Consider the following 27,334-nt stretch of genomic DNA (forward strand, 5'->3'; position numbering starts at 1 on the left):
TTTACACTTGCCTTGGTTGGCTGTTTCTGTATGGGACACATTAACCACTGAAGCAGTGCAGGATTCAAGCAAACCCAAAAGCAAATCCTTGCCTAGTACTTAGAGCCCAATGAGATAAAATGATGGATCAAAGGATTATTTTTGCTTAATGAAGCGTTTTGGGTTTTGGATCTCATTGGACTCAGTTTCAACAGGATGTTGTCCTCAAGGGCTGGAATTTGGGGATTCCACTACAGCCATATCATCAGTTGGCTCTGATTAATTTAATTGAAACAGAACTCTTGGTGAGGCCCTGCTGCGCTTATAATGTAAAATTTAGAAATGGGTTAGGGAGCGAGATGGATAATGTGAAGGATTTTTTTTCCCCTTCTGAAATTAGCTTAGTGCATTAATTCCGAAAGTAGTCGGCTGCATCTGATTGTATGCTTTAGTAATCTGAACCATCTGCCTCTCTATACTAAGGAGTTCACCTCTTTAATCCAGCTTACAGCCCATGAACCACTCCTCTCTATCGTTATGCCCTTGAATAGATGAGGCTGTGCAAAGTCCTTGGCTTTTAAATGTGTGGCTGTTGTTGAAGATATTTGGCGATTTTGTGTGGGGTTTTTTTTTTCCCCCTTCAGGTTTTGTCTGAGTTTTTGGTTTTATTTTTCTGGGGCAAAAACAATGGCCTTCCTTATGAAAACGATGATAAGTAACCAGGTAAAGAATTTAGGACTTGGTGGCGGGTCTGAAGAAAAAAAAGAAGAAGGAGGTGCATCTGATCCTGCAGCAGCTCACGGGATGACTAGAGAGGAGTATGAGGAATATCAAAAGCAAGTGATTGAGGAGAAGTGAGTACATGCAACTTCATTTCCCTTTAAAAGCAAGAAAATTCATTCTGATCATTCATTCTGGTCTTCAGCTCCCCAGTTTCTACCTCTGTGCTCTTTAGATGACTTTCCTCGTGCTGTTTGCCTCTAACCTTAGGAAAGTCTGTTCTGCTCCAGCAAACAATTTCCTAGCATGAGCAGTTACTATGTCCTGAATGAATGAATGGAAATGAACAATTAATGAATGAATCTACATGTCATAAGCAAAGCAGCTGAACATTTTCTGGTCTAGGCACATTTTAATTGACCTCCATTGTTCAAATGAAAAACTGTGAGCCTAACGATCTTTAGAATCTTCATGAAATTCACCCTCCTAGCAAGTCAAAAGCTTTCAAATTGTGAGAATTCAGACTCTGCACCTGGAAAAGGGCCTTAATGAACATATAGTACAATGTCCTTGATCTTACAAGGGCAGGCGAAAAGCCTAGAAAGTGCAACATAGCAATTATATCATGAGACTTGGCTTCTCAAAGACTATGAATAAATGTCTGGACTGCCTATTATGAAAATTTTAAAGATACAGAGGAGAACAGTATAATGAATGCCCAATATATTTATGGCATAAAATTGACACTTGACATTTTGCCATAGTTGCTTATAGATGATTAATTGGTTAGATGATAAACAGGTGGGTAGATTGATTGATTGATACAGAGAACCATTTTTAAAGTAAATTACAGATATCATGATTTTTTTTTAGCCCTAGATACTTCAGCTATATACTTCTAAAAAATAAGGACATTCTCCTGGCTATATAAAGTGTAGTAAAAATAAAATATTAGTAACATTTCAATCGGGTATTATGGTATGTGAACATCACCAATTTTTCACTGCCGGAGATCGATCTTTAAATAAGTGTAATTTATATGAAATTTTTTAAAGTTTGAGGTAGAATTAATTTAAGAATCTTTTAATAATCAAATCAACTGAGTACTGAAGCATCAGTCTTTGCAGTTAAATGTTCATCATATGTTAACAAAAGAAAAGTATTTCTTTTTACCACCATGGCTGTTTTGCTAATGATCAATTACATAATAGTTGCCTAAATCCTATTGCTAAGATGATTGTAGGTCAAAGGGTTAATGACCTGGAGGAAACTGAGAAATCACAAAAGCCTACATTCAGTGGAAACCTTGTCTATTGTATTTTTTCCTGAAAGAAACCATGACTTATAAAACTACCTAAATAAGATAATAGTGAATAGGAAAAAATAAATAAAAAGAAAAAAAAAGAATATAAGAAAAGAGTTTAAAAATAAATAAATAAAACTACCTAGAATGTATGCTTGGCTCTGCAGTAAATTTAAGATCAGTTAAACATAAATAAATGCAATGGCAAAAAAAATTATGTTGGTACTAAAAAATACTTGGGCAAAAAAAGGAGCATTCCCTGAATACTGGCTAGTTTTGCCTGTGGCATGAAAAAAGTTATAATGAAGAAACAAGCAGAGCAGCACCTAACGTTCTCAGCTCAAGGGGGCTCGTAAAAAAGAAAATGGTCAGAAATATTGACTATACACCTGATATTAAAATATCATTTAATATGTCCCAGCAATCAATCTGGTCACAGATATGGCACCTGTTTGATTGACTAATGACCTAGTTTTCCTTCATTTTATATCTGACAGTTCAGGTACCAAAATAGCCAAACGGTCAGTCAGTGCATAGTCAGTTGGGTTATTTACCAGCTACTCGGCAGAGAGTGTGTGTTTTTGTGTGTGTTATACATTTATTATGTAATCAACCAATTTAAGAAAGAGCAGGACAATGAAGCCAGCCTGCTTCCTCTTGACCAGAGGCATGGCTTCCAGTCCGTCGCTCGAGTTTTCAAGAGCTTCATCACCTCGGATACGACCTAAAGAAGTAGGCATCAGAAATGGTTCGTCACAGGCTACATCTAGAGAGAGATATAGACATAATAATGAAAATGAATACTAGCAAATCACAGCCTCCTAAACTTGTCCTCATTTTAGAGAAGTTGTGAGATTGACTCTACTAATCATAAACTAAATACTACTCAGTAATGCACTCTGCTGCCCATTCATTTTTATTTTCTTTCTATGTTGAGATTTTTTTTCCTGCACTACTGGTAACCTTAGTACTGAAAGAGGTCTATATCTAAGTAGAACACTTGGAAAGGTCTAAATAAAACAATCTATTTACCCCACCATTTCTCTCCATTATATAAAAAATGTCCTTTTATCTTAGTTATGGTTCAACAATTGCTGTGGCACCAGTTGTGACCTGAACTTTGATATGCATCATAGACTTAAACATAAAAGCCAAAATTATAAAGCATTTAGGGGGAAAAAAACCCATAAAATGTCTTGGCATCTTGGAAGAAGGCAGAAGTTTCTTAAATGTTACCCTGAAAGCAGTGACCGTAAACCTTTGAAATGCTGAATTAGACATTATCAACGTTAGAAACTATGTCAAAAGACACCATTAAGAAATAAATAGGAAAGCCACAGACTGAGAGAAAATATTTGCAAACTGTGTATCTGACAAAGGACTGGGGTCCAGGCTAGGTAAAGAAGGTCTACAAGTCCATAATAAAAGCAAAAAAAAAAAAAAAATGGGCGGAAGAGTTGAACAAATACTTCACAAAAATATACGAATGGCCTATTAGGACATGAAATATGCCTGATATGATTAGTCATCATGGAAATGAAAATTAGTCATCTTAAAGTGAAAATTAAGGTACCACTATAGCAACACCAGAATGGCTAAAATTAAAAAGACATGGTACCCAATCTTGGTTGGAAGGTAGAGCACCCAGAACCCCTGATCCAATTGATAAGACGCAGGACAGTGTAACCCCTTGGGTAAAGGTCGGACAGTTTCTTATAAAACTACACTTACTCAATCAAACTGCCCAGTAACCCAGCAATTCCATGCCTAGATATTTAGTTACAAGAAATGAATATCCAGCTCCACAAAAACATGCACAGAAACGTTCACAGCAGCTTCAGCGGCCCAAAGCAGGAGCCAAGCTAGGTGTCCATCCACAGCAGAATGAATGACAAGCGTGACATATTCATATAGTAGAAACCACTCAGCAATAAACAGGGACAAACCACTGACAGATCAAACAACCTGCATAAATCCCAGAAGTGTCTCATGCTCAGGGAAAGAAGCCTTAGGCAAAAGAATGCATAGCATGTGTTACATTTATATGAGGTTCCAGAACAGGCAAACCCAGTCGGGGGTGGAAAAAAGATAGTGGTCGCCCCTAAGACGGGGAACAGGTGTTGACTGGGAACAGGGGTGAGGGCATTTTCTCAGGTGATAGTAATGTTTTTTATATCTTCATAGGGGTTTGGGTTACACGCAAATACAACCAATGGGAGAGGGAAAAAAATGCCTGTATATGTAGATACGTATATGAGATTTTTTACAAGGAGCCAATGCTCACGTGCTACGGAAGCTGAGACGTCCCACCATTTGCCATCTGCAACCCAGGACAGCGGGTGGTGTGGTTCTGAGAACTGGAGGGCTGATGGAGGAAGGCCCAGTCAAAGCGGGAGAAGACAGACGTCTCAGCTTCCATAGCACGGCCGGTAGGCAGGCAGGGCTGGTTTCTCCCTTCTTCTGCCTTTTTGCTTTACCGGGACCCTCCGTGGACAGGGTGAGGCCCACCCACACTGGGGAGAGCAGTCTGCTTTACTGTGTCCACCGATTCAAATGCTCGTCTCTTCTGGAAACCTGCCCCCACCAGACACACCCCAAAATAATGTTTCATGGGGGCACCCTGAGTCTCAGTCAAGTTTTCACATAAAATTAACCACCAGAATACGTTTAAGTTCTGTGCATTTAACTGCATGCGAAATTTTAATTCAAAAGGAAAAAAAGAGGAACTATAAACAGATATGTAACTGTAGTTAATGGTATGCATGTTGAAGTGTTTGTGGGGAAGAGAGTACTGATGTCTACAAATTTGAAATGCATCAGAAAATGAAATGGATAGAGGGAGAGATGGGATAAAAAATATGTACAGTAAGATGCTAACTAGAATGTGGCTAGATCATGGTATGTGGGTTTCAATGGAAAAATTCCTTCAAATTCTCTGTATATTTGAGAATTCTCATAGTAAAATATTGGGGGGAAGATCTATTTCTGCCCACTTCCCAGGTCACTGATCTTGTGGGCAAGTTCTTTTTCCCTTTCCAAAACTAGAAGATTGAACCCAATGTTCTCTCATGCCTATTCTAGGCCTGGCGTTTTGTGGAGGGAAGAGTTTAGAGAGTGCCTGAGCCCAGGGCACAGTGATGAGCAGTTGAATCTGATGCCTTAATTGTGGGGCCAAAGTGGAAGCAGGAAAGTCATTTAAATGGCCAATGCAGTCTCCAATCACCTGGCCCAGCAGAGCATTTATGATAAAAAAAAAAAAAGTGGACAGACCGTATTTCCTGTTTCCATGGTAGGCATGGAGACCCAGGAGATTCTTCAACTTGAGAGTGGCCAGATTTAAACAATGCTTGAGAAAAATTAATCCTCCAAGCCAGTGGCCTGCTGGAACTGACCTGCGGAGGCCTGCGCTGACTCATGAAAGCTGACGTGCGCATCTCTCCCTACTCCTCGTTCAGTGACATCAGTTCACAGTTTGAAATCTGCCTTGGAGAGAGTATTTACACCATGGAACTTGGCAAGTGCAATAAACAGAGCTTCTCCCCCCAGAGGGCTGGTTGTGGTACATCTGCTAAGCGCACTGCTGCTTCCAGCTCTTTCTGCTGTTTCAGCACTAGAATGCTGTTTAAAGAATCACTGCGTAAGATACGGTATGACATGACAGAACGTCCCTAAGGCTGTTACTGAACACAGGTTCACATGCCCGATGCACAGCAAGGCCAAAAAATACCAAAATGTCAGTTTGGAGCAGAGTTTTATTGCTGGGCCAAGGAGAATGGGTGGCCTGTGCCCATAAAACCCCCCAAACTCCCCACTGAGACTTTTTAAAGGCCAGCTGAGGGAGGGGGTCTGTGATCAGCTGTGCACAATTCTGACTGGTTGACGATGATCAATCCTTAAGCACCAGACACTCTAGGTTAAATAGTTAATTTCTTCCATTTGGTGGTGGGTTTTAGCATCTGAAAAACTCAGAAAATCTCTATGAGATACTCTAATGTGGGTACTTCAGGGAGGAGCTACAGCAGAGGATATGGGGGAGGGGTCTGTCCCAGGAAGGCCCCAGAGGGTCCTGCTCGGTTAGAATTGCCCCCTTTTCTTTGATGCTCCTCGATATTGAGAAGAACAGGTGTTGGACAAGAGGGGGAATCATCATAAACTCAGCAGAGGAACCCGATCCTGTTTCGTCCCTCCCCCAAGTCTTGCAGGGAACGAGGCAGTGACCACGCTGGCTCCTTCCTGCTGAAATGGGGCACAGTCCCACCCCGATTTGGGGAATGGACACTGAGTTGGAAATATTCATGAGTTCCAAGTCTTACATAGTTAAAATCTCATTCCCTGAGGAATTCAGGCAAGTAAGCCTGAAAACCTGGCACTTTTCGGGGAGACTTATAGCCAGGTGGCCAGTTGTCTACTTTTATCTGAGTAGGTTTTAACTTCTGATGTGGTATTAATACATGTATAACAATAGCTATTTGCCACTACACGTCTCCTTTTTTCTGCTAACGTCTGATCTAAAGCAATTTTATTGCCTAAAAATTTAATAGTTACAAGAGGAGACCTTGAGGTCATAAGGTTGCAGACGCCACCTGCCAGCAGACACTGCTCTGAGAACGGCTGGTGGTGTCCCGAGTATGACACCACTCAGAAATACAGGAAAGTGTCTGAAATCACCTCCGCGGTGGTCACCTAGTTTTACCCTGGATGTTTGAACCACAGCTACTCCATTTTGACTTTCTAATGCATTCCCCTTTCGAAAGCCAAAGCAGATGTACAATGCATGTCCAAAAGGCCATAAAACAGGCCACTTTGGTCAGTAAAGTTCAAGTCAAAACATGTATAAGCTAGAATGACCTCCCCACCCCTCAATATGTGCAGATTTTCCCATCATTTCCCCTTTTGATTATAGATCTTTTAGTAGAAGGCACTGATGATCAAACTACTGTCCCTCCATGCGGGGGTGGTGGCTCCTGCCCCAGGTCTAGACCACGTCCCTCCCCTCCGTGCTGGGCCTCCTTTGTGTTTCTTACTTATCCACGTGGGGGGAAATCTCATCAGATATTGTGAACAGACTCAGGTATGTTAATGGGGAAACACTTTACTGGCCTTACATTTTATCACTTACACCCAACTGTCAGACAGGCATCACACATGTGCTTTCCGCAACAAACTTAAAGCAAGCATTGTTACCCATCATGACTAGTTATACTGTGTGACAGCTCCATTAGAGAATACTCTATCCTAAACATTAGGGGCAATATTGATAGAGAGACAAACATTTGGTAAACAGTTCAATTAGAAAACATAGATTGAAAAACAAATACTTCCAGCAACAAAAATTATAACCATATTCATCAGTTCACTCAATCCTATGCAATCAATCCCTTTTACTACCAGTTTCATGAAATCAAGAGTTTTCAAAGACTTCTTAATTACCTTACCCAGCTCAGCAGTATGATTTAAAAGAAATCTGTATTTGTCAAAAAGTCCTTTTAATGAATCTTCCTGAAGATGAAGCAGTTTTGCAAAGCAAGACCTTAACTGTCCATGAACGACCAAAGCAAGGTAAAAGATCTGATTACAATGTTTCTGAGGAAGAAACTTAATCAAATTGCTGTACCATACAACATTCCAAGACAACTACAATTATGACTGATAGCATTACACTAGCACATATCCAAATTTCAGAAACTCCATGTAACCTCTAGAATGTCCACATTAACATTTATCCATACCATATACTTTGAGGAGGCTTATCACTCATTTGACAATGCTTCCCATGCAATTCAATATACCAACCAACCCTAAATAGTTTACTGAGATGTCTCAGGGGATCTCCCAAGCATCCCAAAGTTAGCTGAAGTCAAAAGAACTTGAATTAAAACTTGATAGGCAACAGATGACTGGATAAAGAAGTTGTGGTATATTTATACAATAGAACACTACTCAGTCATAAAAAGAATAATGCCACTTGCAGCAACATGGATGGATCTAGAGATCGTCATTCTAAGTGAAGTAAGACAGCAAGAGAAGGAAAAATACCATATGACATCACTCACATGTGGAATCTAAAAAACAAAAAACAGAAGAAAACAAAAAAAAGGGCACTATGAACTCATCTACAAAACAGAAAGAGACTCACAGACATAGTAAAAAATTTTAGGGTTACCAGGGAAAGGGAGTGGGAAGGGATTAAATTTGGGAGTTTGAGATTTATAAATGTTAGCCACTATACATAAAAATAGATTTAAAAAAAAGATTCTTCTGTATAGCACAAGGAATTATGTTCAGTATCTTGTAATAACCTTTAATGAAAAAGAATATGAGAGGGGAGGATATAGCTCATGTGGTAGAGTGCATGCTTAGCATACACAAGGTCCTGGGTTCAATTCCCAGTACCTCCTCTAAAAATATAACAAACCTAATTACCTCCCCCCACCAAATAAAAAAAAAAGAATATGAAAATGAATATATGTATGTGTATGCCTGACTGGGACATGGTGCTGTACACCAGAAATTGACTCATTGTAACTGACTATACTTCAATAAAGAAAAATTTGATAGGAAGTTTGTCAGAAGTATCAAAAAGTTTCACACAATCTGTTATCAGAAACATTCTAAGTAGATTTGTTCTCTTAGCAGAGAGTAACCAAATCTAGTCCTGCCCCAGCCTGCTTTTAATAACAAAATCCATGTACCTAATTAAATTTAATCTAATCCCAGCCCAAACATGCAGAGAACTCTTTACCGGCTCCCTTTCTACCAACTGTCCACAACTTTCTGTATCCATATTGGTTTGTCCCTTATTTTTTTCCCCATCTAGAAAAATACAGCAAGGACCAGTCACTATTTTTTTCCCATTAACAAAATGTAATTTCATTCCTCATATCTTTTTTTAAATTCAAAATATATATCTTAAAATACATCCTATTTTCCTACTGTATACTGAAATGTTTCCCTCATTGTTTTTAGTAGCTTTAATTACACATTTAAGTTAGAATCCTCAGTTCTTAAAAATCTTAATTTCTAGGGAATGTTTCAGTCTCTTATTTTGTTTGGGAATGCTCTAGCTACTCAACTATTCAATAAACTTCCAACATTTAACTTGATTTAGCATGACTCTAAAATTGCAAGTTTCCAAATATCTGGAGAGATCATTCTCAAGTAGACATTCCCAAAACATAATTATTTCCAAAAACCTCACCCCAAAGTTCCTCTCTCATTTGCACCCAATTCACCCAGAAGACAATCATACTAAGTTAATGTTTTCCTTTCTGCTGACAAACTCTGCAACAGAAACATGAACTTACTGACCTTCAGTAAACCTAGGTACAATTAAAGACATGTCTGTGTTGATTAAACCAACAAGCTTAAGCTAGCTTTAATATCAGGTATCAAGTCAATACTGAGTATTTCCTAGATCACATGAACCTGAAATTTGTCCTGTCTATCTTCTTTTATACTTAGTGTTTAATTTGTAAGCACTCTTAGGTCAGTTAAATACAGCTTATTCACAAGTCACGTTTTTATGTAAAGACAGAATCAGAGATCTCAGCCTTTTCACTTGAGTTTTAAAAAATCTTTTTTTTTCCTTTGATAGGCCAGTTAAATCATCTACATCTCAAAGGCATAGGAAGAGAAATGCAAATTTCTTTGTAATTTCTTTGCAAATGCTTTTACAAAACCAAACCATTTTGGCTATTTTCAGGGATTTTTCTTCCCTAGCTCCCAAATAATCCACTTCAGTTTAGAGAATTCATTCACTCACACTCACATGCCTCCCTTGCAGCAAAACCAGGAAGAACAGAATTTGGACTCAGGTACCAAGTCACCCACGTCCCCAAGATAAAAGCCCGAAGCAATTGCAAAAGGCTCACTTTGATGTAACAGCAGAGCCATTAGGGACCACTGTCCTTCAGATCTCAGGGGATACTGAGCCCACGTAGTGTTACAATAAAAATTATCATTTTCCTTCATTTGTGGGCGCGTAGCTCAGGATCTCCTAGTTTTGCAAAATATACCCTAGGGGACAATAAGATGGAACAGAGCTCTGATCATCAATAATTATTCGTGGCCGATGTTACCGAATATCAAACAAACAATTCAAAACAGTCTCTCAGGGTCGCAGATCCCTAACCCCAAAAGGGGGAATTCCCAACCAATGCCCCATCAGTCCAAAAGAGGAGAACCCCAACCAAGGCCCCATCAGAGATGAAGCCGAATGAATGACCAAGGCTAGAAAGGGAAAATTTCAACCAACCCTCCACGGGCCTGCACAACAGGAAGAATATCCTGGTGTCATCACATGAGAGCCCTGTTACTCCCCAAAGACATTTCAACCTGCCAATGCAAGTACTGATACACACACACACATACAAACATGTTCCCACAAACAAAAGATCAGATGGGGTGTAGCCCCCAAATTCCACTTCCACTTCCAGACGGAGGCTTCCAGAGTAGCCTGGCTCCTGAAAGAGAAGGGACCCAGAATGGCTCACTTCCCGGAGAAGAATGAGCCCAGATGGAGCAGGCAGAATTTTCCATCCTGAGCAAGCTGCAGTGGCTCACCCCAAAATGATGCACACAAAAACACAAACAACAAATAAGCTACCGTCACACAAACAGAAAACCAGAGGACGTGTCATCTAAAACTCCCACTTCCACTCCCAAACGGAGGCCTCCAACAGACCAGCCCAGCTCACAAGAGGGAGCAGACCCAGAGTGGCTCACAAGGTGCCCTGAGCATCTCCCTTCCCGGTGGGAATGAGCCCAGATGGAGTGGAGAGAATTCCCAGCCTGTGCGAGCTGGAGCCACTCACTTTTGGCGACAAGGAGTGTGGGCAGCAGCTCCGGAGGTTTCTCCGCTCCAAACAGCCTTGGGCTGGGGCGGCAGCTCCCACTGAGACCCAAGGAAGGGGCTGCCCCTAACTACGGTTGACCTGCCACGGGAACAGACTCCTGGCCTGGCTTTGCCAAAATTGTTACCAAAAGCAAGTTTGGGTGCCCGACGGCATTTATTGCAGAGCCAAGCAAGGGGAACTGACTGCCTCTTGACCAAAAAACCCAGAACTCCCTGAAGAGGGTCAGCTGAGTCTTTTTAAAGGCTAGCAGAGGGCGGGGCATCCCAGGGTGTGATCAGCTGTGCACAATTCTGATGGTTGATGGTGATCGAGCACCCGAAGTTCTGAGGGCTATGTGCTCAAGCTCATCAAGCAGTTTATTTCTTCCATTTAGTGACGGGTTTTTAGCATCTGAAAATGAAATCTGCATGAGACACTATTATCTGGGTACTTGAGAGAGGAGCTACAGCAGAGGATATGGGGAGGCTCCACGGGGTCCTGCTCAGTTACAAGGCTGCTACAAACATTTTTTTCCCATGAAAATAAGTATTCTGTAGAATTTAAAACTTCTGTCCCAATAATACTACTGAACACCCTTTATCATCAGCTCATACATCAAGCAGTTCAGAAGCACTAAACACGTTAATCCCTAATCAATTTAATAAAATAAAAAACAGAATGATTTTTAAAATGTAGCTTCTCTCCGTGATGCAGTCCGGCTGGGATCAGCTTCTGGAAGCTGCGTTCTTAACAAGCTCTCCAGGTGATTTTAATGCTCATGGTCCCAGGTTGCACTTAGAGAAACACGGTGAGGTCGATCAACTCTACAGCAGGAGTGATCACCCTGCCCCCTCCCAGGCTGCATCAGAAAGAGATGCCCAGAGCCAAGGTGTCTTTGGGATGTAGGGTCTGCACTACGTGATGACAGTGGGATGACAGACAGAGAGGCAGACGTTTGGGGACGTAGGAAAAAAAAAAATCCCCTACATCCCATTCGTCTGCCGGCAGTGGGAACTCAGAGAGAATATCCCTGTCTGGCTCCTCTGAGCAGGGGCTCGAGCGGCCTTAGCTCTCCATGTCCTTTGATCCTTTATTCTATTCTTTTACTTTTAGGATGGAAAGAGATGCTGCATTTACACAAAAAAAGGCAGAGAGGGCGTGCCTGAGAGTTCACCTCAGAGAAAAGTACAGACTCCCAAAGGTGAGACACTCAGCACTGTAAATATCTGGTCATTTCTTACGTCGTCAGAAATGGAGAGTGTTTATCAGCCAAGGGTGACATTCGTGTGTGTGTGTATACATACACACATATGTGTACACACACACACGTAAGTACATACATATATACATACATAAATATATTTACATACGTCTTAATCTTTACTGAGGTCTTTGACATAGTGAAAAGAGCATGGGACTAGCTCATGAAAACTAGATTCCAGTCCTTTAACTTCTGTGAACTTGCATTTCCTCCCAACAAAACGGAGTTAATAACCCACAGAGGAGATGTTTATGTAACTTTCTCTAAAGGCTACGGAATATCCACACATCACCGCACGCACCATGCGTCTAACAATCACAGCTGACCTTTACTGGGCTCTTTCTACCTGCCAGGCACTGCTCTCAGGGCTTCGTGTGTATCAATTCGTGTTATCCTCACCACAGTCCTGTGAGGTAGGTTCTTCGAGTAGAGGAAACAGAGGCAGAGACAGAGTAACGACCCTCCTGCCAAAGACCACGCTGCCAGGCAAAGCAGAGCCCGGAGTCTCAACTTCCATGACAGTCTGCCCCTTCTCCAAAGGAACAATCCGTTCCTTCGTTTTGGAGGCGACGTAACAGTGACGGTCGTCACCGAGCGCCAGCTTCTCTGTCTCGGTGCTGGCTGAGGGGATAAACGCCTGGGGGCTCTGGTTAAGTAATTGTTTTACAAAAGTCGTGGGAATGACTCTACTAATTGTAAACTAAAACCTGCTCACAATGCACCCTTCTGCACAACCGTTTTTACTGACTGGGAGCTGGGAGGAAGATGTGCTGACTTATTCTGGCACGGGGCTCCTCTGCACTGCTCCTGGGCTCGCACACAGGGGTGACCAGAGGCCCAGCTCCCTGCTGGCCCGACTCCTCACTTCTCCCCAGCCCGGGGGTCCCCTAGCTCGTCTAAGTGACTCCTCCTCCACCTTCTGGGCTGCCTGTCCAACTTCAAATTCCATAGGTGCACCCTTCCTTAGAGACCATCTTCCACCTGCAGAAGCCAAACAAGAAGGTCCCTCCAAAGTACTTGATCCTCTCAGGGATGAGAGCCACCTCCTGTCAGCTGGGTGGGTTAGACAGCACCGCTAAACCGATTCCATCAGTGGGTTCCCTGCAGATCCCTGGAAAACCTGACTGCAGAAGCTCTAAGCACTAAACAAAGAAAGTGAGCCCACAGTCCAGGCAAGGCCACTGCTGAAGGCACCAAGGAATCATAGACCCCTCCCCATGGAGAGACTGGTCCTAAGATGCTCTCCCTGATGGGAGGAAAACTCACAATAAAATTTAAACTCATTTGTGACCAGTGAATTCTGAAAAGAGTGCCTTGCTTTTTGCCCACCTCATTCCGGTTGAATACTTTTTCCCACTGGCCTTACGTTTTGGAAGCACAGAGCACTTCTAAACACTGTCCCTCCCACTCCTGTCATCTGGAGGGATCTCCTGAAACCCCCCGGACGGTGCTGGCTGTGTCTGGCAACGTGGCGGCAAGCCTGACTCAGATTCACGCTGCCGACCTGAAGCCCCGCCTCCCGCCTGGGATGCACCTGATGAAAGCACCAAAAATCTCGTTTGGAATGAAGCAGAAATTCAGTGCACTTACACACACACACACACACACACACACACACACACACACACACACCATCAAGCGGCTGTGTCTGTTCCACAAAGGTGAGCCTTTTTAAGGATATATATTTGTGTGTATACATATATGTAGTTATAACATTTATATATATCTGTAAACAAATGTATGTGTCTACGTATTTGTTGCTGTTGAGGATATACTTTTGACAAATGCTCTGTTGTCCTTCTGTGGGGATATAAGGAGAAATGGGTTTTAATTCCAGCTCTGCCACTCTGACATCTGCAATCTCAGATGCCATTTGAATCTACCTGAGTCTCCGTTTTCTCATCTATAAAATGGGAGCAATGACACCTACTCCCTGAGGTCTCCGTCTGAGGAAGTAAGATGTGCCTGGCAAGCCGAGTGGCTGACTCGTGGACAGAGCTCCCAAGACACCAGCTCGCACTGCTGTCACTATCTCTACACATAAGAGTCTTCTTTTTTGATAGTAACAACCAGGGGTCTTGAAGGTCTGATGTGTGTAAACAGTGCAAGACTCTGTGGTCCCTGACCGGTGAGCATCTGAGCTTTGCCTGTTTTCTTCCTTAATGGCGAGTCAGTGGCCTTGCCCACCCAGGTCTTTGGGGGGAACCCCTTCAGGCTCAGCAGAATGGTCTGGATGCTCTTCAGAGAAGAACTAATTCCTAAATCTCTGAGCCAAACTGTCCTTTGGAACAAGTCTTTCCAACAGAAACTAAGGAAAGAGGCAAGATTTATAGCCACGTAACGGACAGATTCATAGCCTCCCTGGAACGACAGTGACTCTGTATCTGCAAAGGCCACTGCTCCCTAACGCCAGCTAGAGGAGGGGGAGGCCAAGAAGAAGTTGACACACAGTTGACAGTGGAGCCCAGCATCTTTCACTGCACACGTTACGGACGCTCACGTCACCGCTTTTCCTGTAGCTGTTTCCAGTGCACAGTGCATGAGACCCAGCCTGATTTTCTTCATCGACCCTGAAAGAGATCTTTGAGTTTATCTAAGAATCTAATGCCAGAACAGGAATAAGTTTCTGGAGGTGACTTTTTTAAGCCCATTCTTTTGATATTAAGGATCAGGTTGTGTATTTTGTTCGAAAGCATCTGCCATGCTAGTAGGCCCCCCTGAGAGCATCTGTCACAAAGCAGGAGGCGGCAGCGCCCTTGCAGGATGGAGGTGAGGACAGGATGGGAGGGGAGCCTGTGAGCAGGGGCATCCTCCCAGGGTATGCCAGGAGACAGCTAGGAGACCAACAGGCTTTAGCTGTCTCTGCAGCAGCCAGCATGGGGAGAGATTTTCAAATGACTGACAGTAACGGAGGAAGAGCTGAAGGAATTGGAATATTCAGCCTTGAGAGGAAATGACTTTGGGGAACCACTGACCATGGGGGATAGTCATTTATCAGGCCCTGAATGTCACACTTTGGTTCTAATATTTGTATCAAGGCAGCTTCTCTAGAGGGGCTCGCGCTGGCGGCTGGTATGGAACCGTATGTAACTCTCAGGTCTTTCTTTGATTATTCAGAAGAACCCTCCATGGTGGAGCCTTTAGAATGCCTTCTGAAAACCACAACGGGGATGTCAGTGGCAGGTTTTCATCTCCTGGAGGCTCCAATAAGGAGCAAAGAGGCCCTGGAAGGCCAGGCAGTGCCCATGGGCATCACGGTGACTAGGAAAGGCCAAGGCCGTGGCAATGTGTACAGTGAGTTGGAGGGAAAGGATGAGGGGCTGGCTGGTCAGTACTAGACCCTTACAGCAGCCTGGACGGGGGCCAGCGAGGAGATGAGGCCACAGATCCTGGAGTCATCACCTACATCCCCTCCATGGGGCTTGCCATCTTGATTACTGCACTTATCGGATTACTCCTCTGATTATCACGATTAAAAATAGTCATCATGGTATATATACATAATGAAATATTATTCAGCCATTTAAAAAAAAGGAAATCCTGCCATTTGTAACATGGATGGAACTTGGGGACATCATGCTAGGTGAAATAAGTCAGAGAAAGACAAATACTGTATGATCCCCACCTGTATGGAGAATCTGAAAACTCCAAGCTCGTAGACACAGAGAACAGACTGGTGGTTGCCAGAGGCAGGGGGAGTGGGTGGACAAAATAGGTGAAGGGAGTCAAAAACACAGACCTCTAGTTAGAAGGTAAATAAGCCCTGGGGATGCAATGTATGGCATGGTGACTATTTTTTTTAAAAAAAGTCATCAAAAGACATGAGTAGATCAAATAGATGTTACTGTCATTAGCAGTTAGCATAGCCTCCGGGTAGCCAGGGTCATGGGAGGCGTACCCCTTCCTCTCCCCTCTAGAGTCTAAACTCTCTTCCCAGAGCAGGTGTGGGTTCCTGGGCTGCCAGGGTGCTTTGGTGGCTTGATCCAGGTGTCTGAGTGGCATTTCTCTTTTTATTAAACTTACTTTTTGAGGGGGGGAGGTAATTAGGTTTACTTATTAATTTATTTTTTAATGGAGGTACTGGGGATTGAACCCAGAACCTCGTGCGTGCTAGGCGTGTACTCCATCATTGAGCTATACCCTCCCCCTTTAAACTGATTTTTATATACAGAAAAGCACATATCATAGGTGTGCACTCAGTGCAACACCATGAAATTCACATAAATCAAGGGACTTGCCCAAGGTCCCAGAGCTCCCCTGAGCCTCCTTGGTCTTCCCCAAGTGCTTCTTCGAGCCTCAGTCTCTCCACAACCCCCTAAACGTGCATCTCAACCCAGGTTGGCGGACTTGAGACACAACTGGCTAACAAAGAAAACGGTGCTGAGCAGAAAGCAAGGGTCACCAGGACCTTATTGGGCTGCTGATAATAACCTTCCCCTCCCCTTGGGCTTGCAGACTCCTCAGCCCCTGTGCCGTCTTATAAACTCCATGTTGGGTAAACAGCCGAACTAATAGTATTAACAGCCCACAGGGGGTTGGACACACTCACCATGTCCTCCAGCTAACGAGGAAGGACCCCCTGGGGGCCTCATTCACAGTTCCCTGGGGTCACTCACTGCGGTTACATAACCAGCAGGATGCAGTTCTGGGCCCGTCCCCTCACTGAGGCCCAACGGAGAGCAGATTTGAGGCAAATGTCTTCCCGGGAGCTGTCAGGTCTAATGAGGATAACTGTGCCACATTTTGGAATTAGAACTGTATTTTCCAAAGAAATTATTTGGCTGGTGTTTCGTGTGAAAAAGAGTTTCAGTCGATTGCTGATGGACGGGAAAGGAAACGTGGCTTCTGAAAGGAGCAACAGAGGCCTGGCGTCCGGCAAACAGCAACAGGCCTCCTCTCGGAGTTTACTGCTCACTGTCAAGGACAACACCGTTTGTCCTTCTGGTGTCTTCTGATGACTCCTTTTCATTGCCGTCATCACATCAGGAGTCTCAGAAGTGCAGTCATTAAACTGCAGTGATCAGACGTGAGTGTAGGAAAGTGCGTCCGTCCCGAGTATGTTCACACATGTCCACTCTCAAGTTGGTTTCCAAGTTATAGATAATTAGGGGACTTCTAATGTCTAAAGTAACCCATGATGCTCATGTTAGATTTGGGTCTCATGCCACTAATTATGGTCTGTCCTGTATCTTCAGTGTTTCCTCCCGACTGACTTCTCCTTCACAAAGGAGGTCACGTCTCTCCAGCTAAAGCAAACAGCACTTGGAATAAACGTGGCTTTCTGGGTCTCTTCCTAATGACTGGTTCCCGAGGCTCTGCTGACACCTCCCTCCTGCGCATGCTCGGTGGCCGGTCTTATTGTGGTAGATGGTTCCATTATCACCTCTGGGGACCTCTTCCTGGAGCAATTTTTCCCGGAGCAGAACTTTCTTCACCTGGTTTAGCTAATCGCTTCCTCCTTGAAGCCCTCTCTCTCCTCAGTTTCTGGACGCCATCCTTCTGGTTCTCATTCCCCTTGAACTGTTGCCTCTCTCCTCTTCATGGGTTACCCTTCCCCTGACTGCCCCCAAATTTCCGAATATTCCAGGGTGTTTCCTGTGTCTGCCCTTTGTCGCTCCCCAGCCGGCACATTCTCCCCGAATGGCTGCGTCTTGCTTTTGCTTTCAGCTGCCACCTATATGTGTGTTGATGGACCCGCCAATCTACACCTCCAGCTCACAACTTCTCCCTAAATTTCCCCACTGCCTCTGCCTCCACTCGGGCACCTCGCAGCTCAGACCCAGAACAGACACGGACAGTCCCCGCCCCTGCTCCTCCAGGAGCCTCCGCTGACGCGGCCCCGCCAGCTCCTCCCCCTGGGCTGACAACCGGAAGTTATCCTTGCCTCGGCCCCCAGCCTCCCGCCCACGTGCAGCAGATCACCAAGTCACGGTAATTTCACCTCCTGGATGAGTCTCAACTCCTCCCAAAATGCAGGTCTCATCACTTCTCAGCAATTTTACTACAATACCTCCTAAGTAGCTTTTTGACGTTGAGTCTTGCTCCTCTCCAAATTGCAGGGTGAGGTTTCCAAAATGTAAACTGATTCTGTTCCTACCCTGTTAAAAAAAAAAAAAGTTCACCATGACTTTTTAAAGTCCAAACCCCCTGGCCGGGACACCATGATGTGGCTCCTAGCTTTCCAGCCTCATCTCCTGCTTCATCCCTTACACCCTTTGCCCCTTTCCTTCCTGTACCACAGTCTAGTGCCACTTCTTCCAGAATTTTCCATGACCTCCTGCCCCTCCCCCTTCTCCGTGCTTCCATAATACCTGAGTGCATGTCTTTTATGTCCTCTTCCCACCCTGAGTACTCTCATCTGCTAGACCATGTGCTCCTTAACAAAGGGGCTGAGGTTTTTGTCTCTGTCCCCAGGGCCTTGCATGGTGTCTGACATGGAGAAGCTGTGCATATGCCCGTGCGCACACACACACACACACACAAACACAAACACAGCTACAAACACACAAACACCTCCACGTAAAAGATTTGTGAATGATCGTTACTGGGAAAAAACAAAAACAAAAACACACCCAAAGAACAAAGTGTCCAAAATAGTAGAGTGAATTTATCTGCCCTAAGAGTTATACTAAAATCCATTTTCATGAAAAGAACAAGTCTGGATTTGACATGATGATTTTGTATAAAATACCAAGGTTACTTCATATCATAATTAAGATGTCATTTTTTTCAAATAGAGAGAGTAATACGTTTTAAAGAAAGCCACAAGATTTTTTTTCTAGAAACAAAGGTGCCCTCCTTCCTAGCCAATTCAAAATGTATACGTAAGTCAAGCCAAATTAATAAGAGAAAACAGTTCCACAATGAACCCTAATCCTATTAACGGAATTGTCAATCTAGGTTAGTCATTGAAAAATAATGTCGTGCCCCCTGCTGAGCTATATGATTTAGTTACACCTGGTGTTTGTCTGCTGTATTAAGGGCATCGTTCACTTTGAACAAAGATGAAGATTGAAGAAAATCTATCAGTAGAGTTTCTTTAAACATGTGCCACTGGAACTGAATTTTAAAGTTGCCTCTTAGAAACAGATAGGATTCTGAGAACCTTTCTTTGCCGGCCTCCTTCAGATCAGGAGTCTTGGGGCTGCCCGGCAGGGTCCCAGACACTGAAACCTCCTGCTTCCGAGCAGCTGTTTCTGGTGGCAGCATGGGGAGGCCATCAGAGGCCCATCAGGGGCTGTCTCCTCCTGCTCCTCCCCGCCCCTGCCCCAGTTTAGTGTGTTCGTTCTAGTCCCGCCCCAGAAAGAGCTATGGGCTGGAGGTCCTGGGGGGACATGGGTGGGGGGAGAGTCTTTGGATTCGAATGCACGTTGCTTAGTGCACCAGCTTTCTCACTTAATCCTCACAACCACCCTAGAAGGTAGGTGGGTATCATTTCCCCCTCATAGATAAGAGCAGCGGCTCAGAGAGGGAACTTGACTTCCCAAGGTCACACAGTGGGTAAATGATAAGGCAAGATTTGACTCGAGCCCATCTCACCCTCTGGCCATGTTTTCCTGCTAGACCTGGCAGCAGTGCTGGGTTCTTGTCCCCTAACCAGTGGGACGACATTTATCGGGTATCTCCACCTCTCAGGACCTCAGTTTCCTCATCTGTGAAAGAGAGGCTTGGACAAGGGGCCTCTAAGAGCTTCTTGAGTCCCTCTGGAATGCCTGCATAAAGGAAGGACGTGTAAGATGTACACAGAGAGGAAGTTTCAGTCCACAGAGGGTCCTATGTGTGCACGCTCTCCATCAATGTTAAAAACTGATGGCTATATTCAAGAAGTCAAATCCACAGCCTCTGTCCCATTCTGGCTGTGCTGAGGGCTCTTTAAGTAGCTGAAAAGAGAAGGACAGTGGGGTGTAGCGCAAGTTGCAGCCAGCCAGCCCCGGACAAGGTCTCAACACCATTCACACGTTAGAATCACTGGGGAAATGAGGTTCAATCTGGGTTCAATCCCCAGTACCTCCATTAAAAAATAAATAAATAAAAATAATAAGTAAATGAACCTAATTACCACCCCCCCAAAAAATATTTTAAAAAATTAAAATGCTACTGCCTGGTCCCTGGCCGCAGACCACCAGAGCCAAATCTGGGGGTGAGGCCTGATCACTGTGTTTTTCTACACTTTACAAGGGATTCAGAGGCACAGAGAGGGTTGAGAACCAAGATCCCAGGGGAGAAAACATAAACTCAGTCCCTCAGCAGCATCTGCTCAGAACAAGGATGAGTGTGTCTGATGGCGCCCAGTCCCCAGGGCCCCACACCCACTTCCCTCCTGGTCCCTCCAGCTAAATTCATCCTTGTCTCAGCAAAGCCAGCCACGCCCACTTTTACTCTCTATGGAGGCGTTTGTTGATTGACTGTATCCTTTGATCTACTTCCCTGCCCTCCCAATGTCTTGTAAGCTCCAGCAGGACAGGAGCCAGGGAAAGCTGTCACCTTGCCTAGAGGCCAGCGCGACATCCTCCCTCTTAACCAGGACAGTCGGGGCGGTTTGTGAAGACAAGTGACTGCTGACATTGATGAGCCTCAGAAGTAGGTGAAACATCAAGCATTACATCAACTTACCGAAGTAAAAGAAATCCATTCATCTAGCTGTTTGGTATTCTGTAGACCAAAAACAGACCAGACCAAAATCAGATCTGCCTCGTATGGAACAAACTGCTGTGTGCTGGTTCACCAAGTTTGATTGAGTGGCCTCTAACGCATCGGGAACACTCAGCTCTTCGACGATACAACCACGAAAGACAGTTTATCATCGAATCTCCAGTTTGGTACAAGATGAAGGCGGGTTTATCGATATTAGGATGTAGGAAGTCTGAATCCAGAGTCCTGCTGACCCTTCAGTGAAAGGTCAGAAATCAGTCACAGCGGACAACAATGGCAGGATACGGGGCTATTTAAATAATGGGGCATTGAGCACTGGCAGTAAAGATTATAAATCTGGTCAAAAACCAAGAGATTAAAACTGATTCTGGTCAGCCAGCATAAAAATAATTGGTTCTTAACTGCATTAAACAATATCCCAAATTGATAAGATTTCGAGAAAAGAGAAGACCTCTGAAACAGAGCCCCGAAGAAGAAGGTGTAGCCTGCAAGCCTCTCATTATATGCTGGTTCACCTCACTCACTCACTCACTCGTGCACTCAGTCATTCATTCCTTCACTCACACCATGGTTCTCAGCGCCAGACTTCCCCTCCCTCCCTGGAGCTGATTCACATTTGCTGTAACTGCACTTGAGCTTGTGGGGTGTGATGAGGCATTGCTGCCCTTCCTTGATGTGTGAACTCTGTCAAAATATCCCTGATATTCCTAACCTTTGTTTATGCACAGCAGAAAGTCAGGACAAGACATTCACTATTTGGATTGTGGACAAAGTCCTTTTAGCAAGGTGGTCTTTTAGGCCAGGGAGAGACAAGGACCAGGGTCCACTGTATAAATCCCACGGACGTTCCTTAATCACTTGCTCTGTCCTGATCTTTCTCTCAAGGGCTGGTACTCGCCCACCCTCAGTTTCATCGCCTTCTTTATCCCAGGAATCGTCGCTGCAGGGATCCTGACTCCAAGCTGCCCTTTTTCCTCTAAAATATTAATAACCACAGCTACTGTTGGTCCAGAGCTTAGAAGCTCACAAGGCTGTTTCATAGCATGTCTCGTTCAATCTGCCCACTAACTCACTGCAGGTCCCTCCCAGTGGGCATCAAAGTATAAGGTGACTTGCTCAAGATCATGTGGTGGACAGAGGACAGAACTGAGCCTCCTGACTCCAAATCCCACAGTCTTCCTGCTGCTACAGGCTGCCTCTGCAGGGCAGTCTGGGTTGGCTGCAGCTTTTTACAGATGGGACCTTATACATATAAATACACATTTAGATAGATAGATAGATAGATAGATAGATAGATAGATAGATAGATAGATAGGAGAGATTCTTTTTCAGATTCTTTTCTATTATAAGTTATTACAAGATATTGAATACAGTTCCCTGTGCTGTACATAGGTCCTTGTTGTTTATTTTATATATAGTAGTGTGTATCTGTTAATCCCAAACTCCTAATTTATCCCTCCCTTCCCACCGATTTTCCCCTTTGGTAACCATAATTGGTTTTCTATGTCTGCAAGTCTATTTCTGGTTTGTTAGGAAGTTCATAGTACAGAAAAGTTGATTCCAGCACTAGAATCATCACTTGAAACAGTGGAGTTCCTAAAGGATAGTCAGTAACATGGTCCTTCTAGAAGGATGGTAATCATAGGACTCTGACCACAGCCATTGACCACACCCAATGCTGCTTTTAGACTGGACAACCAATGCCACCTGCCCTGAGCCCCATGCTTTAACAGAGGACTCCCCTCTGTCCCTCCTCCGGCCACACTCCTTCACAAGGGGTGGGAAGTCTGTAGGCCAAAGTGACAGGCCTACCCAGAGCCCACCCTTCTCTTCTAGACCATACTCTGGCTGCCCAGTGCCCTGGATTCCTTTCCTAAATGCATTCTGGGGCCTGCTCAGGCCTCTGCACCTGGTCTGTCCTGTTGAGGGTACACTGAGCTACTGGCCAGAGTACTGCTAGGCTGGAAAAGTGAGGCCGGAGTCTGTATCCTGGAAACCACATACACAAGGTTCCCACTGAAGTATGGAACCAGAGATTGCAAAAAAAAAAAAAAAAAAAGAGGCCCATGTCATAAGCTAGGCCCTCTGTCAGTATTCATCTTAGGTTAATTACATAACCTTAATTTAAGGATAAGGAAATAAAGTTCAGAGAGGTGGTGTAAGGTACCCAAGGTCACACAGACATTAGGGTAGGCCTGACAAGGGGTAAAGGGAGCTGGGCCCCGTGGGTAGCTTTCTCCCAGAATTGAGAGCTTAGTGTTAAAAGGGAAATGAACAGGCCCAGTTTGCTAGAAAAGTCGAACTTGTGGAGCAGAGGTAATCATTCTCGGAACAGAGGTTAAGATGCCAAGAGAGCCAGGCCTTTTGATGGGGCCAACTGCCGTGGACAGAGGCATGATTACCCAGTGCAAATCCCCCCCCCACTCCGCCTCTGAAGGTTATTACATTCAGGAATAGCTTCCTTTAGTTAAGTGCTTAATATATGCCAAATAATTCAGTTATCACTTAATTAATCTTCTCTAACTCTTAGGCAAATCACATAACCCCAATTTATGGATACAGAAATAAAGCTCAGAGAGGTGGTGTAAGATGCCCATGGTCACACAGCCTGTAAGTGACAGAGGTAACCTTCACGTTCAGGCAATCTGACTCTCGAGCCAACGCCTTGACCTCTAGGCTGCACTGCCCCCTGGGAGTGTGAAGATAAACAAGTCAGTAGCCATGAGACTAAAGCTTTACAGTCAGGAGGAATTGCACATTCGGTGTTGTTAAGGCTGCTATAGTCCCTGACAACCGGCTCGTTGAGTCAGTCAATAAACATCCGCTGTTTGTGGTTACACGCCAGACCGTCCGCTGAGTTCTGAGACTTCTAGATGAGGAAGTTGCAGTCCTCTGTCTTCAAGGGATGTGTTCCGCTGCTGCTTAAACTTTAGCAAGCCCCAGCATCACCAGGAGGGCTAGCAGAATCACAGCCGGCTGGGCCCAACCCACCCGGCTTCTGAATGAGCAGCTCTAGGTGAGGACCAACGATGTGCATCTCTAACCAGGTTCCGGAAGATGCTGCCACTGCTGGCCTGGGGACCCCACTCTGAGAACCACTCCAGCAGAAGTTGTGCTGATCAAGAGCCCCCCTGTGAGTCGGGAGGCAAAGTGGACCCACTGCTCTCCCTTCCCTGGGCGAGTGGAATGAGGAGAAAAGAAACCTCAGCTGTTCCAAAGCTGCAGAAGCAGCAGGCCGAGTTACCTGGTGAAGGGGAGGCAGGGGAGCACCGGCCCGTGAGTCCTCACGAGGGGATCGGGTCTCTGGGCACCAGCTGGCCGGACCACTGACCCTCTGGCCCTTCTAGCTGCCTGTCCCTCCAGGCCCACACGGCAGCTACTCTGTCCGGGTTCAAACCTGGTGACATGTGCAGAGATCTTATTATCAACCAGAGGGGCAGGGGTGCCAGGGTTCCCAGGAATGCCTTTTCAACTCGTGCACGTTGTATCTTGGGCTGCAGCAGAGCGGCAGGGGTCCTGCATTTCCGTGAACTGAGAACCGCCAGGCTGCAGTCCCACTCTCCTCCCCTCCCTGAAAAATGCCCTGAGGACCATCCGCTAGGGAGGCCACTTCGAGGGCAGGTAAATAAAAAACACACAGAAGTGGAGGATTGGCTGGGAGCCCCTGGGGATTAACTAACTAATTAATCCCCACACCAGTTTGACGAGAAACTAATTAATCCGTTAAGCGCTTTGAGGGGCCGAGGCCTGGCCAAGTGCAAGGAGAAGCTTCTCTCACCTCCGGGAGGCGATGCTGAGAGCCGCCCTTCCCAGAGGACTCCAGGGCCCAAGCCCCCCAAAGGCACACGTCCCCTCTGCACCCTCTGCCTCTCAAGCTGTTTCCGGAGCCAGCCTCGCTGTCACTCCATCCAAGAACCACATACAAGAAGGAGCTCTGGGGAAGTTAGAACTGGGAACTCAGCAGGTGCCAGTGTTTCTCAGATCAGATCAATGCGGTCTGATGAAGACGAAGACGATCATGTTACCTTCATGCAGTTTATGCCCTTTGGTAACAAATTCCAGGCTGGTCACAAGACCCCTGGGGGGCTCCTACGGTCTGCTTAGTTCTTTCCCACCACTTCAATCCCAAGTTCACTTAGGTTTTTCCCATCACTAGCTTTTCTGATGCTCTTTTTCGCTCTTCTGTGTCTCCTGGAGCCCAGTTTGTCTCATGTTATAACCTGATCTCAGGAAATTATATCTGAGAGCAGTCATCTGGGAATGTAAATGACCCTTGCCTTTCCCAGAGAAACTTCTCTAGATTCTTCTTTGCAGCCTAAGGGTAAAGGGATTTCTGAGACCAGGCAGCAGGGACTCAGGGATTCCTAAACAGCCACGCCTAGGACCACAAAATGACATTGTAAGACATTCACCCCACGCAAGGCTGGATGGTCGGGGTGCCACATGAGGGTCACGGCATCAGCAGTTCACTTACTAAACAGGTGCTGTGTTTCCAGGTGACAAGGATGTACGGTTGAGTTTGACGTGATTCTGTGCCCACAAGGGGCCCCCTGTCTAGTAGAAAGGAGGGAGGGGGCCATGGTTAGACAGAAGTTGCTACTAACAGGTGATGACTGGATGGAGGGCGCACTGTCTGGTCACTGTGAACCCAAATCCCACCCTCCAGAGGGGGATGAGCCGCGGCCACAGAGTCACAGCCTGGGGCTGATTGACAGCAAAGCTTGCAGAGCTGCCCTAAGGCTGAGTCGGGCAAGCTTTTCACAGCATGACAGCGAGGGACCCTTAAAATGAAGATTGCTGAACCCCACCCTGCAATTTCTGATTCAGTAGATCTGGGGTAGGGCCAGAGAATTTGTCTTTCTAACGCTAATGCTGCCGGGTTCAGGGACCACACTTTGCGAACCGCTGTGCTAGAAGGTTCTGATCAACCCAAATGCAGTGAAAGAGGGGTCCCGACCAGGACCTCTGGTGTCCAGAACTGCTACCTGGAGCAGGCTCTGCCGCGAGGCCACCTAGCGTTCCCTTCCTCCATCCACCCTGCACAGACCCTTGTCTTCCTGCTGCTCCCAGGGTTTGTTGGCTTGTCTTACAGTGATTTCCCTATTTCTGTATTTGTTTTCCCGCGCAGAGTGAAATGGACGAGAACCAAATCCAGATGGCTGGAGATGATGTGGATTTGCCCGAAGATCTCCGGAAAATGGTCGATGAAGATCAAGAAGAGGAAGAAGATAAGGATTCTATTCTTGGGCAGTTACAGAACCTTCAGAACATGGACTTGGACACCATAAAAGAAAAAGCCCAGGCCACCTTCACGGAAATCAAGCAGACGGCGGAGCAGAAGTGTTGTGTGATGTGAGGGGCGGGGCGGGGGCGGAGGAGGCAGCCAGGTCAAGGTGGACGTGCCGCTCCCCTGTGGAGCGTTTCAAACAGCATATACTTCAATGTAGTGAACAGTTAGGAAAACCATGATGAGAAAGCTCTCTACAGACACGTAGGCGACAACTTGGTTGTTCTAAAGGTTCCTGGTAGGGTGTGTAGCTAGCACCCTGCAGCAGGAATCATTCTGTCCTTTTAGTAGTAAATGTGGTTATAAGCAGGAGCTCTCAGCTGAGAAGGATGCAGAACATACATCTGCTTAAAGATCTTCAGGACAGTCAGGAAGAAACGAAAGCAACTGGCATTTCATCTCCGACCTCTTTCCTTAGAGGGCAAGGTCTCACCCTGTCCAACCATTAGCAGAACTCCAGGTCCCTTCAGAGAAAGATGGGAAAGGTCAGGGTGCCCACTGGGAGCCCAGGCTGCAGGCTCAAGGGCAATCAAAGATCACACCACCTCTTACTCCTGGCTCCTTGATGGAGTGGATGCTTCTCAAGTTCGGCACGAAGCCAAGGGGCAGGAGCAGGGATGGGGTAGAAGATGAGAAAGGGAGGCAGAGAATAGGCTTCCCCAGCATTTGCACTGCAGCTCGTCATTCTGGAGGCCAGGTGAAGAATGGATTTGGGTGGAGGTGGGGGCTGGGGTAGAGGGAGGGCCAGAGGCAGGGGAGCAACTGGAAAGCCTACTGCTTTTTCTGCATTCAGTGTCATCTCTTCTTGTTTGAACTTGGTGATCACATGGGGACAAAGGGACGGGGGGCAAATATCATTGAGAAGTCAAATCAATCTGTGTGTGTGTGTCTCATTCTCTCTCTCCACCTCTTTCTCTCTCATCCTCTTCTCCAATTCCAGCCCTTCTCCCTATCTCTTCTCCCTCTTTTGCTCTCCTGTCCCTCGCCGTCCCACCCCTTCAGACTAGCTTCCAATAAACACACTGTCCCTCAGTGCCACAGTCTTCCAGGGTACCACTGGCCCTCCACATCCACAGATGCAGAACCACGGGTGCCGAGGGCTGACTGCACTCTGCTGTTTTAGATAAGGGATTTAGCATCCTTGGATTTGGGTGTGCACAGTGGATCCTGAAATCAATCCTCTGCGGTTACCTAGGCAGTTATCCAGGCACCACTGTATTTACAGATTTCTTTTTCCTAACATTTGCTCTTTTTCAAAGGAAATTACCCAGAAGAAAGAGAACACTGACCTCTGGAAC

The 27,334-nt window shown here is 45.5% G+C and overlaps 2 protein-coding genes across 2 annotated transcripts in view; both read left to right on the forward strand.

The window, feature by feature from the left end:
* The window catches only part of LMAN1 (lectin, mannose binding 1), a 38,530-nt gene extending 32,983 nt beyond the window's left edge, over positions 1–5,547 (forward strand). The window contains exon 14 of the mRNA XM_072952098.1: positions 5,084–5,547. The gene's annotated coding sequence lies outside the window, so the exon portion shown is untranslated. The remainder of the gene's footprint in view (positions 1–5,083) is intronic.
* CPLX4 (complexin 4) lies at positions 656–26,678 on the forward strand. Its single transcript, XM_006205739.3, has 3 exons — positions 656–833; positions 11,950–12,037; positions 25,878–26,678. The coding sequence occupies exons 1-3, from the start codon at positions 667–669 to the stop codon at positions 26,103–26,105; spliced, it is 483 nt and encodes a 160-aa protein (XP_006205801.1). The 5' UTR covers positions 656–666; the 3' UTR covers positions 26,106–26,678.
* Positions 26,679–27,334: the final 656 nt, after the last annotated feature.

The sequence above is a fragment of the Vicugna pacos genome, chromosome 30, assembly GCF_048564905.1.
Source record: "Vicugna pacos chromosome 30, VicPac4, whole genome shotgun sequence".
In the NCBI taxonomy this organism is placed as follows: domain Eukaryota; kingdom Metazoa; phylum Chordata; class Mammalia; order Artiodactyla; family Camelidae; genus Vicugna; species Vicugna pacos.

Excerpts from the sequence above, each read along its gene's own strand:
- CPLX4 (XM_006205739.3), top strand. The coding sequence starts at position 667 with ATGGCCTTCCTTATGAAAACGATGATAAGTAACCAGGTAAAGAATTTA. Across the intron at positions 834-11,949 it reads AAGCAAGTGATTGAGGAGAA|GATGGAAAGAGATGCTGCAT; the intron begins GTGAGTACATGC and ends TTTTACTTTTAG. Across the intron at positions 12,038-25,877 it reads AAAAGTACAGACTCCCAAAG|AGTGAAATGGACGAGAACCA; the intron begins GTGAGACACTCA and ends TTTCCCGCGCAG.